Source organism: Dunckerocampus dactyliophorus, chromosome 15 (assembly GCF_027744805.1).
Source record: "Dunckerocampus dactyliophorus isolate RoL2022-P2 chromosome 15, RoL_Ddac_1.1, whole genome shotgun sequence".
In the NCBI taxonomy this organism is placed as follows: domain Eukaryota; kingdom Metazoa; phylum Chordata; class Actinopteri; order Syngnathiformes; family Syngnathidae; genus Dunckerocampus; species Dunckerocampus dactyliophorus.
The window spans coordinates 13,729,512-13,744,085 of NC_072833.1; the positions used below are offsets into that span (position 1 = coordinate 13,729,512).

A 14,574-nucleotide genomic window follows, 5' to 3' on the forward strand; every position below is an offset into this window, starting at 1 on the left:
ATTAATCATTATTTCCTCAAGTAAAGGATGATAAATGGCCATATAATATCTTCCACAATTACATGTATTTTAATCATTTTATTCTTGTAATATTTCTTCAAGTTTATTCTCATAAAATGACTCAACTTTGACAAGGAGACTTGGCGTCTATTCGGGGCAAGATGTTTATTCAGGGGTGGCTTTTATTTGTACAAACCACTTCTTGATAACAACATGAAATGTTTTGGGGATTAAAAAGTATATATTTTTATTTACTTGATGTCAAAGGGTACCATGCCTCTATTAGGGCCAAGGTGTCTATTAGGGGAGCGAGCGGTATCTATTTTTGTAAATTCATTTTTTAAAAACTATAGCTATTATATGATTACTAACATTTTTTCATCACTTCTGAATCATGTATTGCTACTAATGCAATTAAATATTACACAGTAAAAGAGATATATTTTAATTTTTTCCACAAATAATACCAGAAATGTGCCCGGCATGAAATACAAAGCTAACCACGCCCTTGCCCTTATCCATCAGAAGCCCCGCCCCTATCCTCCTCTCACTATTCCATGCATGGTCTCTCCCTTCCTCCTCTCCCTTCCTCCTGTGAGATGAGGCGAAGTTGAACATTTTCCTGTCATTGATTCACATCAGGAGGACATACTGAGGACTATCTCAAATACTTCACTTTTTTTTTTTTACATGTTTTTAGTTAAAACAAGAAGAAGGAAATATTCCACATCGATGCAAACTAATTAAGTGGGAGGTTCTGGTCGGACAGCTGACGCACGCGCACGGACTGACTTGTCTGTTTAATTAACGGCACTTTTTGTGCACATCCATATTTTTGTACATTTGTGTTTATTTAACGAGGACATTGTTGTGTCAAAGTGTGACTCAGGATGAACAACAACAAAATCGAGAAGGAGAACGAGCAGACTGAATTCCAAGAAGAAGAGGTGAGGCTCGCGCACCTGGTCCTCTTATTTGTTGTCAGACTAGAATAAAACTCTACTTTGAGCTATCTGTAAAGTTTTTTTAACGTTATTTTAACAGTAAATACCGTCATAACTGTGACTTGTAACTATCTGTAACTGTCACTTCCATGTTGTACTTTTTGTATGTTACGGTATACGAACTTTTAGATAGCTAATATTCCTGTGTTGCTAATGCTTTTATCAATAGTAGATGTACTTTGTATTTTTGCTTTTTTTCAACTTTTCTATCTCCTCTTACCCTCCCTGTAGTTTTTCAAATTCAGGCATATTGTACCCACAATCTGATTAAGGTTTAGCGCAGAGGTGTTATTCACTTATTGACACCATAGCTAGCATTATGATATAAACTCAGTACAGTATATGCACTGGAAATATATTTAATGTCTTCAATGTCTGACAATCAGATCATTTTCAGGCAAAAAGTTATGAGACTTTGCATTATCATTATTATTATTATTATTGTTCACATACATTTGTTGACTTTGCCATATTGTACTGAGCAGCCAGGGCAGCGATGCATGTAACCCAATAGCTAGAATTATGACGTAACAATGTACAGTATTTGTCCGAAAAAACACTTTCCAAAAATGCTTGTCTACCTCTGATATGTTTGTAGTCTCAAAACAATTTTTTTCCCCGGAGAAATACATTTATTTCTGGATCACAAATGGGGAGTGTCCTCAGCTAACTAACACGGATGTCAAGTTAAGAGAGTTAGACCAGATAGCTAGCGTAATGACGTAACAGTGTACAGTATTTATACAAAAAATATGTTTCAGAGATGCTTGTCTACTTCTGATATTTTCGTAGGCCCAAAACATTTTTTTTCCTATATAAATACTTTTGTTACTGGGTCGCCAATGGGAGATGTTGGGGGGCCTGGGGTGCGCCCCAGCAACTAACAAGGGTCAAAGTGACGTCAATAACGAACACTGCATTATAGTCATTCTCATTAACATAATAATGGATGTGCTGTACCACACATGATTACTCATGTCCTTAAGAAATGGATATTTGTTACGTAGCGTTCACTGCTGAAACAATTCGTAATGTAACGTTGTCGTATTATTATTGTTGTTATTATACAGTATATATGTATACATACAGTTGTCCCTCGCTACATCACAGTGAGAACATTGAACCTTCACTGTATCGCGTTTTTTAAAATTAATTACTTAACTCATTCACTCCCAGCCATTTTTCAAAAGACAACCTCTTCAGTACGGCCGTTTTAGACAATTTTGACTGATCTTTCAAGCTACACAGAATATTATGTTCTATAGCTATATAAACATGGAACCTACCAAAAGAAGAAGATTAGACTCATCAGAAAAAAAAGTCTACCTTTTTCCATTCTTTGGTAATCAGCAGGAGAGCATAAATGAGTTTCAGGAAAATTTCAGATCCTGACTAAAAAAGGGAGAAAAACAGCTTTTTGTGAAAAGATACAGTTGAAGCCTAACTTTCACTGTGACACAAATTATTTTTTGCTTTTGTGACAGCTGAAATATCTAATTAACCATACCAACATTACCAACGCAAAAAAGGGAATCATCAGAATAATAACACGGGCGACTGTTGGGGCCATAACCCAAGACAACCTAAAACTCAACTCTGAACCTCCAATGTAACTTCCTGTCTGTCCGCCACTAAGGTCCTTGCGTTTTATTAACGTCTTAAATAGTTTATTTACTCTTATTATGTCTACTATATTGGGTCATACAAGTATAAAGCCATTTAAAGCTGCCATCATAGCTCTAACTTGTGAGTCTGTTGTCTTATTTATGTCTAATATGTCTTCTTTTCTCTGATTATATCTATTATATTGGGTAATACTAATGTAAAGGTGACTGTATGGGTGGTATTTTGTGTCTAAAAATTTATGTATGTATTTACAAGATCTAAAGAAAAAGCAAAAACACTGGCAGAGTTCATCTTTTAGTTGCAAAAAAGAGCAAGCTACTCTAATGTCTCACGTTGTCGCAATGAGTTCCATTCAGCTAATAACATCTGGTATTACTTTTGTTGCTAGGTCTCAAATGGGGGGCATCAAGTTACATTAAAAAAGAGAGTTTGCATTATTATTAGTATCATTAATATATTGACGCATGCACTGTACCACTTATGTTGCTACGCTACCACTACATAAAAATATTTTTCTCTTTCTGTGCTGGCGTTTCCTGAAGTTGTGTACTGCTAGCACTTTCTTATGTAACTTTTAACTCACTTCTGAGCATACAGTTTCAAAAAGGAATGACAGTGATGCCGTTTTCAAGAATTTCTACTATTACTTACAGCGTTTCTGAAATTCATGTGATTAAAAACAACGATAAATGGAACCAAACCTTTAGAAAGGCACCAGCTTTGTCTTTCAAAGAAAAGTATCAGCTGAGAAATGTGGTGTTTGCGGGATGGTGGAAGTTGCGTTAGCTATAAAACGCTAACTCTGACCTTACCAGAGGCAAAGTTTAACAACCTCTAAGGTATGACTCTCACATGCTGAACAACAACACAAGAATGTAACACACCACTCAATGGATCACTGATTCGCAGCAGTTAAAGAGCCGTAATGCTGCTCATCATGCTTCGCTACACTCCCCGACATCATGCGCTACCAAAACCTGATGCAGGGTAGTTGTTAGCCAAATACGGTGCTGCTGCAGGCAAGCTATGTCGGCATTTTATCTTGCTTTGATAAGCTATCAGGTGCTCTGGATGCTTTCACGTAGCATGACACTTAGCATTTGCTGATTTTGCGGAGGTGACCACTAGCTTCCAGACCTAGTATGGACATGTGACCTTAACATTTTAAGACTGCGCTTGGGTTCCAATCGGAAAATCCGGGGTGGCTGACGGGCCTTGCGTTAGCGACATAAATAGAGTTAGTTAGCATTGTAGCATAACATAAATCTGCGTACTGACAACTGTGAAAAACCTCTCCGTCGATGGAGAGATCATTTGACAGATCATTAAGAATAGAAAAAGTTATCACATTATCAATGTTATCACCATCTTCTTCAAAATTTGATTCAGATATATTTGCATTACGTTTATTGTACAGTTGGCTCCCTAACTCATTATTGCTAATATTGAAATCCCTAAATCTAAAATGTCTAGCATCACCATAAGATACATTTTCGCCTTTTTCTGCATACTTTCCGTCGTTTTTCCGCCAATCTAAAATTACAAGCATCGTGAGAAGTTACATATTTTCCATTGTACAGCATTTCCACCATGGAAAATTACTAGCTAGCTAGCTGCTGGGAATGTTTTGGTTGTAAATATTGTTCTATTGTTTCACCTAGATGCTATGCTACTGCTACGTCGTAATCAGTTTATATAAGATAATTGATAACCTAATATAATTATCCTAATATTTAATAAATACAAAGAAATAAAAAAAATGAGGTTAGTATAAGTAACACGATGGCCACAATTTTACCCCGGAACGGATGATTTCTTTTTAATTTATTTCCAACAAATGAAAAGTCAAAAATCCAAAAATATCAGGATTTTTTTCTGCCAAATGAAAACATTTGATTCCATTTGGCCTGGTTGAGCTTTGATCTAGTTTTACTACTACCGTGCATGTCCATCTTTTTTTAAACATTTTTTATAAACGCTGTCACATCGAAAACGTCTTTGTAACGCAGCAGGGGTTTGACCCTTGTACGACGTTTGTTGACTCTTTAGTTGCAAGCTCCCCCAAGAAGATAATATCACTCCAGCATTTGGGGGGGTACATCTCCCTGGGGTGTCACAGTCCATTTTTTCTTGGAGTTATCATCCGCCAGGTGGAATAGCGGGTCAGCCGTGACCTTTTCCCTGTATGCTACACGGGGGGCTACACAGTGGTCCGTCGCTGCACTGGCGATGAAAAGGGCAAACTGATATATTAACTCTCTGTGACATCACATGCTTATATTGTAAAATAAATAAATAAATAAATAAAGATACTACACAAAAAACAGCTTTTCTCTCACCCCCCCCTCCGCCCTCCCTCCCTTGTCTGATAGCTTTGCAGTTTATTTATAAAAGCGGCGGGGGAATTGTCATCTTATCTTAGCCATTTGTCAGCTGTGCGACAAGAGCTATTTGAAAAGACAACAACAAGACTTAACGTCAGGAACGGCTGGCTAATGAGAAAGTGGCATGTGAGCTTACTAAAATACATCGTATGCACTGTATAAACTAGTTATAAAGAAGTCATCGATTGGGAAAATAGCTTACAGCAGTGCTCACCAACCTTTTTGAGACCAAGATCCCAGGTCTCAGCCGTGAACCTGAATAAGCTCTCCTTTTTTTTTTGGAGGTGCACGTCTATGGAGTTATATTTGTGCCTTAACTTTGCGGTAGCAAAGGCAGACTTTGAGCCCTATTAACGTGCAATAACTACTGTTGTGTGCGCAAGCACAACGCTGCAGCACTCTGTCACTCCCTCCCTCTCTCACTCAACCTTTTTGCTAGCGTGGGGGGCGAGTCGGTTACTAGTGTACCTCTGGCCGGGTTTTGGGGACTGAGCGTCTTGCTGGGTCTTGCGGGTTGCTGCCTGGATAGCGGCGAGGCGTACGGGTGTGTTCAGTGGACAAAATGCGTGCCTGTTGGTCACTCTACGGGCGGCGAGGGCACTGATATGATAATACATTTTTTTCAAAATGTTCTCGCAATCGACCAGCAAAGTCCCAAAGATCGACTAGTAGCTCACGATCGACGGGTTGGCGACCCCTGGCTTACAGAGTTCCATGGTCAAACTGTCACTGGTCAAACTGTAAAACCTTTACTAATTGTATGTGTTAATTCATATTTATTATTCAATATCAAATAATGTTTTAGCTGGTTAATTGTATTTAATGTGTTTATTATTTTTAGCAATCATACAAGTGTTATTATGTATTTATTTTATCCATTTTCTATGCCGCTTATCCTCAGTAGGGTCGCGGGGGCATGCTGGAACTGACTTCGGGCGAGAGGGCGAGAGGTGGGGCGCATCCTGGACTGGTCGCCAGCCAATCGCAGGGCTACTACCAGCTGGAGTGTCATTTATTTAACTTTAATATAGAAGTAACTTAAATGTATTTATGTACAGTATGTTTAGGTACAGGCACATTCATTTATGTATTACTCTAACATACAAGTAAAAGTTTAATTTTTTTATTGATACTATTTTTTGAAGTCATACAAGTGTGAAAAGAAGTTAACTATGAGACCACACGTGTGTGGTTTACACCAGAATCTTACAACTTTAATTTACATTTTTTTATTTAATATATTTTAAAAATATATTTATAATAAAAACAATTGGTTATGTAAATATTTTTTTCATTTTTTAAGTATAAAATTCTACTTAAATATTGATTAAAAATAATAAAATTCTAATTATAAAAATTTATATTGATTTTTGTTGTAATTTCTTATTATTTTGTTAATGATAAACACATTCATTATTTGAATAGAATACTATTATAATTGTTCCAAAATGTCATGAAACAATCCAATTATTTTTCACTTATTTTTTTGGAACAGAGGTTCTATTTTAAGCCCCTAACCCTTTGTCTGGGAACTCCTATATTAAATATTACAATTTATAAGTAAAGAAGATTCTACCGCCTTTGTCTGTCTCACTATATTTATGTGCTTATTCTATCCAATGCAAGCTATAATTAGACACTTCACCTTCCTTTCCACACTTTTATCTGTCCTTTTCCTCACTTCCTTCCCTCTGCCACACCCCTTTTCTTTCAGAAACAACTTTATCTTGTTCTGGAAGCAGTTTCCTCCCTTCCTCATATAATTTTGCCACATTTGCTAAACCATTTAATCCCAGTCGGCTCAGCTCCTTAAAGGGAAGTACCTTGAGTTTCCAAACAGAAGCACCATATATGGTCACAGGGAAGTGCCAGATTGTCATCTCTACCAGTGGCAAGACTGATAAAATTCCAGAAAATGGCTAAAATTGTGGCAAAGAGCTTTATTACAGCAAAAAAAAAAAAAAAAAAGTCTTAGCATGTAACACACATGACTTGTCACACACGACTTGAGTCGGGTAACAACGTTTTGCAAAACATAGTAAAGTGGCAAACAGGATAAATATGCACATTCATTTTGAAAAGGTACCAAAGTTTATTGATACCACGACATTTCGAATGCAATCTGCTTTGGGATACTGGTTGAGTTTTGTGCAATTTTGGGTGTATTATTCCGCATCCTGCAACCCCAGCTCCATGTGTTTTTAGAAGTTCCACTCTTCTGTGTGATTTATTATTGTTATTATTAAACCACTTTAAGGGCGTGTTCGTGGGGAAGCGGAAACAAAGGGAAGTCCAGGAAGTTGCCGACATTGGCTTGGCCCATTAGCTCGCGTTAACGACTGTTTTGGAATGCTGGAAAAATGGAAGATGTGAGTAAAGTAGTCTCTGAGCAAAGAGACATAAAAACCTTTAAAGGTTAACCTGTTGGATCATTGACAGGTCTGGCAAGCTTTAATAGCTGCTTGATAGAACATCTAAGCTAAAAAGTGGAGGAGTGCTCTCAACCTCGCCCTCGGCAATAAATGCACCCAACCTCTGACCTCGACGTTTGCGCAGCTCTTGGCATCTTGAGCTTTGGCGATTAGCAGACAAATGGAGTCGTCTTACAATGCTAATGAATGTGGTCTGTCACTCTTCACAAACTCTTAATGCTAACGGAAAGCAGCGACTAGCAACAAAACTCAAACTTCTCCCATTTGTTTTCGCTGAAGGCAAGACGAAAAGACACAATGAACAATAAAGTTTGACTAGTTGTCGTAAATTAATTATCAAAGTTGTTTGTTTGTGTGTAATTTTTCAGGAAAAAAAACAACATACAGCTATTATCAAGTAAATAATAAGAGTGATAGTATGTTAAAAATAGCCATAAAAGAAACCTGGAAAACAACTTTGGGCGTCTTGGCCGCATACTACACAGTAAGTTAAATCAATTTAAATGTACGTAGTGTTTGTATGACGGAATGGACAAATGAAAGTAATGCTAGTGGGCATAAGCTTGTGGTCAGTTCACATTCAAATGTCCACATGAAACCGATCAGATATTCATGAACAAATGTGCAACTGGAGTTAAATTTTACTATCCAATACTTCACCTCATTCACCACAAGGTTGTTTTACAGCGGTGCAGGTAATTGTTCTACAAATTAGACTATAAACATTTTGTGTTTTCTGGCTAATATAAGCTCTTCTCAAGTGTCTATTGTGGCCGTGAACAGTAGCTTCTAAGACGACTGACACTTGTACAACAGACTACTGTGCTTCAAAATTGAAGCTGTGTCCATCCACAATGTGGATAGAAGGTCCTCTTATCTATTAACTTGGCTGCGGAACACACGCATGCACACCAAGGTCATGTCCCTCATTGAGACAGGACGGAACGGTCACCCAGTCCTCTTGTGAAGTGATAACTTGGGATGGACATGTTGAAGGTAACTTCTGATGTACGGTATATATAGTTCTTCTCTTTTCACGTTCTTCTCCTCTTGACACTCCTTGTTCATGCTACTTCTATTTTCGGCATAAGTATCGCAAAAAACTGCGCTTTGCCAGATGGAACTCTGAAGTTGTATGCAATGTAAACGCACATTTTTCCTGAAAAATTTGCATTCTCAATTATACTGTAGTGAAAAAATTGTTAACTGATGATTTTTTGTTTATTTAACCATGGAGCTGTATTTCCCCCCCAAAATTCTGACTGCCGATGTACAGTAATCCCTAAATTCTGACTGCCGATGTACAGTAATCCCTAGTTTATGGTGGTCAATTGGTTCCAGACTCGACCGCGATAAGTGAATTTATGCGAAGGAAGATTCCTTCTTTATAAATTTAATGTTTTGGTATTTACAGCTTAGGTCTTCCAAATATGTTTTTAACATTATTAGAGCCATCTAGACATGAAATAACACACATAGTCACCTTTACATTGGTATTACCCAATGTAGTAGATACTGTATGACCAGAGAAAATCAGCCATTTAAGACAGTTTACCTTGTAGGGAAGTAAACTCAATGGCGGACAGGAAGTGGCGTCAGAGTTGAGATTTAGCTTGCTATGGCCGCAACAGTAATTGTTATTGTTAGGCATGTTGGCCACACAGTCAGGAGATCTGGAAGATCTGGGTTTGAACCTCCGTTTGGGCATCTCTATGTGGAGTTTGCATGTTATCCCCGTGTGTGGTTTTCTCCGGGTACTCCGGTTTCCTCCCCCATTCCAAAAATATGCCTGTTAGGTCAATTGCAGACTCTAAATTGTCCATAGGTATGAATGTGAGTGTGAATGGTTGTTTGTCTATATGTGACCTGCGATTGACTGGTGACCAGTCCAGGGTGTACCCCGCCTCTTGCTCAAAGTCAACTGGGATACCCCCAGCAAACCCCCGTGACCCTAGTGAGGACAAGCGGCATAGAAGATGGATGTTACTATTATTGTCACTGATAATTTAAACCTGCAATAAAAGCCGGTTGTTCAAGTCTGGTCTCGTTGAATAATTACAGACACCTTGTGACCAATGTAGAATACTACATTGACAGGTTGTGGTCTTAATGGCTTATACTGTGTATGTATTTTACTGCATTTAGACATTTTTGTGCTTGAAAATCCTTAATTTGGGCAAAAATATGTACAATTTACTAATAATAGGCAACAGTCAATCATGAAACAGCGATAATTTATTAATTTATGTTTGAAAAAGAGCGATGTTCGAACTGCAGTTTTCCTCTTCCCACTTCCAGAACTTCTAAACAGCACCTAGAACCGCGTATTTCATGAAAGGAGTCAGTTTATTGGGTGTATTTCAGCCCACATTTCAACTTTATAGAGTTCCCCATTGTCGTCTGTGACTGTCACCAGCTTATGTAAGCCACTGAACACATATGTAGAATACTTAGTAACACACCATAAGTGCAGAACTACAGTTAGAGCTTTGAAAGCCAAAGTTTTCTGTATTTCAAAGGGATTTGGATGATTTTTTTGGTGCTCCACACTCTGCGTTATCGTTGCTAAGGAAACCGCCCCAGGTATTTGATCAAAATCTGCATGCCCATATATGGTCAATGCTTCAACCGCCATTCAGCACTACTACTAACCAATAAGAGCCAATAAGAAACATGCTTTATCTGCACTTTTACCCCCCCAAAAACTGCACCTTGACCGTCTGAAAGCACTATAAATAATAATAAGATGGAGCTGTGCTGTAATCCGAAGCAGATGTTCCTGTGAATCAGTGCGGAAACGATGGTGTATCACAACAGCTGACGTCAGGATTTGTGTCGGCAAGGGTCTTTTAAGGTGGACTTTTTAATTAGCTTAGCAAGGAGTTTTCCATTTAAAGAAGTCATATCGATCACCTTAAAAGCCAGAGATGCCCCCTTAGCCATCCCCCTAGCTTTGATAAGATAAGGTGATAAGATTTGGTGGGGTGCCTCAGGATGACAACCACTCGTAACGCCTCTCCCCACCCCAACCCCTCCACCATCTACCAGTTGCTAAGCTCCTTTGTTTTGTGTGTAGCACTCGCCATTGGCATCAGCGCTACCTATCAAGTTACATGTGGGAATGAGTTGTGCTCAGCGCTTTTCCTTTGTCTCCCCCCGACTGATTATTGAATACTTCTATTACTAGAGGGCTAGAAAGCCCCCCCCCACTGCCGCCTTAAAGTCATACAGGATATACTTGGCTCTTACACATGACAAGATGTTTACAAAGCGGCAACATGGCTGCTAATGTGCTTATATTTAGCAACTAGCATTTCCCTTATATGTTAAAAGGAAATAAACAGAACCCCCATGTGAGCAAGCACTTTGGCAGCGGAGGCAAGGAAAAAGCCTCCCCTCAACAGAAAAAACATGGAACAGAACTTAGTAGACGCCTCCATCTTCTTCTCTCCTAGCTTAGCAGCTAACATCTTACAGCAGCTAACAGCTAAAATCAGAAACTAAGTTTTTTAACTTTTTAGAAGTAGTAGTCGAGAAAAAAAAAACCTAATTGTAAAATATCCAGCCAGTTACGGGGAGTTACATGCTCTGATGGACGTTTGTTACAAATTTGACAATAATAATAATAATAATAATAATACGACAATACGCGGGATAGACCTTTTACATAGAACCTCGACAAGACGGGGATCCCGCAATCTGATAATTTGGTGGTGTTAGCACCACAGTGTTTGTTGTAACACGAATAAAGCGGAAACATGGCCTTAAATGATGAACTCCAGCTTTACAGATGGCATGTTTGCTGTATAGGTGGTGTGTAACAACATCAAAATTAGCATTATGTTAATTGTTTAATCCAGATTTTCTGTAGACTTGTTAATAGTAATGAAAAATGTTTACATATTCAGCCAGTTATGCAGAGTTATGCAGTTTGACCGACAATTCATCAAAAATCGTTAAGAGTTGGCACTATTTTCTCGGGCTATATATTTTTTTTCTTCAATCTTCACTTTTAAAACTTATAGTAGCACAAAAATGTGTACATATTCAGCCAGGTACATGATTTAATGGCCAAAAAAAATCGTCCATTATTTCAGTGGCGCACAGGTAGCCATTTTCCAAATTATCTTCAAAATAATGCTGTAAAGATACAGTCTTTTTTTGGTTAATGTTGAAAATTTACGCTATAATTTGTCCCCAGTTTGCATACATTTTCCGGTTTACGTTCTAAATGTCATGTTGGTAATACACTGTTAAGACACAATGTGGCAGCGAGCTCAACACAGACGCCACCTTCCTTTTTATTTCATGAGTTATTTCCTCAAATATTAACAGTTCAATTCAATAATGTTTCTCACCTTCTTCATCAAATGCTGGTACTTCCAACTTTCTTTGGCTCCATTTTGGGTTATTGAGGAGAGAAACACTATTGAATTCGAGAAATAACTCATGGCGAACAGGAAGGTGGTTTCCATATTCATCTCACTGCCACGTCATTTGGAACAGTCACCATCATGTCTTCAATGAAGGTAAAAGTAACCTGAAATGTTCATATATTCCTTTCATTTAGATTTTATATGTATTTATATGCATTTCAAATTGTTTTCTGCATATAAAACTGTAAAAACGTGCTTTGTGTTAACATTTTAGTCTTTCTGACCATGGCAAGAGCACGGGGATGACTTATTCAACACGGATTAAGTCAATTAACATAATTTTACTTGTTGTAACACAGGTTTCTATGCTAGGGCTACCTTTATAAATAAATTAGTCTTAGTTTACTTGTTTTAACACATATTTCTGAGTTAGTGCCACAGTTATAAATGAATTATCATTTGCTTTGTTGTTGTAACACCTCGGTAGCGCTGTACTGTATGCAGATTAGCATGTTGTTGTGCAAGGTAACATCTGCTTTTGCATCCCTTACTGCCACTCTACCTTTTCCTCTTTTCTGTTCTCTTGTTGTAGAACATTTAAATTCCCTGCTAAGGTTGAAAAGTTCAAATGCAAAAGGGAGGTTAGGAGAGCTGCCTTGTTCTGCTGTACTGTACTGTTAAAAAAAGCTCTTAACCTCCTTTGTTACACTGTCTGCTATTTATATAAGAAGTTAATGAAAAGTGCATGTCTTCTTCTAAGGTCCGAACACTCTTTGTGAGCGGGCTACCACTGGATATTAAACCACGAGAGCTCTACCTCCTCTTCAGACCATTTAAGGTATGTTTATATGTTTTAAATGGATGAGCAGCAGCTATTCTTAGCAGCTGTTCTTTCCAGCAGCAGTCCCCCATTAATAGTGATGAAATTAACCGCTATGGAAACTCTCCCCAAGTGTGCCCCTTGTAGTACCAAAACATACAGAAAAAAATCCACAAAACATCATATGAAGCATATTCATGCTGTATTTTTAAAATAATGTATGTACACCACACACATACATACACATACAGTATATACGGTATACACACACAGTATATATATATATATATATATATATATATATATATATATATATATATATATATATATATATATATACATATATATATATATATATATATATGTGTATAGAGTGGTGTGCAAAAGTGCTTGCCCCTTCCTGATTTCGTATTTTTTTGCATGTTTGTCATACTTAAATGTTTCAGATCAAACAAATTTAAATATTAGTTAATGACAACGGCAATTTCTAAAGCTTTGGGACTCCAGCGAACCACAGTGAGAGCCGTTATCCACAAATGGGGAAAAAATTTAACAGTGGCGAAGGAGTGGCTGGCCAACTATAATGACCCCAAGAGCGCAGCGACGACTCATCCAAGAGGTCACAAAAGACCCCACAACAACATTCAAAAAGCTGCAGGCTTCACTTGCCTCAGTTAGGTCAGTGTTCATGACTCCACCATAAGAAAGACACTGGACATAAACGGCCTACATGGCAGACTTCCAAGAGGAAAACCACTGCTGAACAAAAATAAGTTGTCTCAATTTTGCCAGAAAACACCTTGATGAACCCCAAGACCTTTATAAAATAGTCTGTGGTCTGACGAGACAAAAATTTTACGTTTTGGAATGTGTGTGTCCCATTACATCTGGTGTAAAAGTAACGCCACCTTTTAGAAAAAGAATATCATACCAAAAGCAAAATATGGTTTTGTTAGTGTGATGGTCTGGGTCTCTTTTGCTGCTTCAGGACCTGGAAGACTTGTTGTAACAAATGGAACCATGAATTCTGCTGTCTACCAAAAAAATCTTGAAGGAGAATGTCCTATTTGTGACCTCAAGCTGAAACAAACTTGGGTTCTGCAGTAGAACAATGATCCAAAACACACCAGCAAGTCCAAATCTGATTGGTTGAAGAAAAACAAAATGAAGACTTTGGAATGGCCTAGTCCACAGCGCTACTAAAAGACTCATTGCAAGTTAGCGCAAACGCTTGATGGAAGTTGTTGCTGCTAAGGGTGGCCCAACCAGTTATTACGTTTAGGGGGCAATCACTTTTTTTCATACAGGGCCTTAATAGTACAATGTTTCATTTAAAAACTGCATTTTGTGTACAGTTGTGTTGTCATTGAATCATATTTAAATTTGTTTGATGATCTGAGACATTTAAGTGTGACAAACATGCAAAAAAATAAGAAATCAGGATGGGGGCAAACACTTCTTCATACCACTGTATATACTGTATATATACAGTATATATACTGTATATATATCCATAGACATATATATCCATAGACATATATACATATGTGTGTGTGTGTGCGTGTGTGTGTGCGTGCGTGCGTGTGTTTGTGTATATTAGGGCTGTCAAATGATTACAATTTAGCACAAATTAATCTTGATTAATCATAATTAATCACCATTTGCTAGGATGTGTGAAATATGACTATTTTTGCAGCAAATTGTACTTCTGTCGTAAGAATTACGTTAGTGAGAGATAAGAATAGCCACTTACTGTTTTTCTTTGTCTTTGTGTTTATTTAGCTCACACATACACGCATAATAAATACATTCTTGTGATTTTTGGCGTGTCAGTGAATGCACATCTTTGTTGTCTAGTGTCAATGAGTAAATGTCGTTCCCAGGACGAGCTGGCTAGAGACGTGTTTGTAAATTGGGGTTACACATATGGTG

At 37.8% G+C, this 14,574-nt stretch overlaps 1 protein-coding gene across 5 annotated transcripts in view; it reads left to right on the top strand.

Annotated features, from left to right (window-relative positions):
• The first annotated feature begins 570 nt into the window (after positions 1–570).
• The window catches only part of LOC129195096 (RNA-binding protein with multiple splicing-like), a 44,574-nt gene continuing 30,570 nt past the window's right edge, over positions 571–14,574 (top strand). For 2 of the 5 annotated variants that reach the window (XM_054800823.1, XM_054800824.1), the window contains exons 1-2: positions 574–947; positions 12,583–12,660. In XM_054800823.1, coding sequence (XP_054656798.1) covers positions 891–947; positions 12,583–12,660 — 135 coding nt within the window. In that variant the 5' untranslated portion in view covers positions 574–890. Of the gene's footprint in view, positions 948–12,582; positions 12,661–14,574 lie in introns of all 5 variants that reach the window. The other 3 variants (XM_054800827.1, XM_054800828.1, XM_054800826.1) reach the window with 3 other exon arrangements.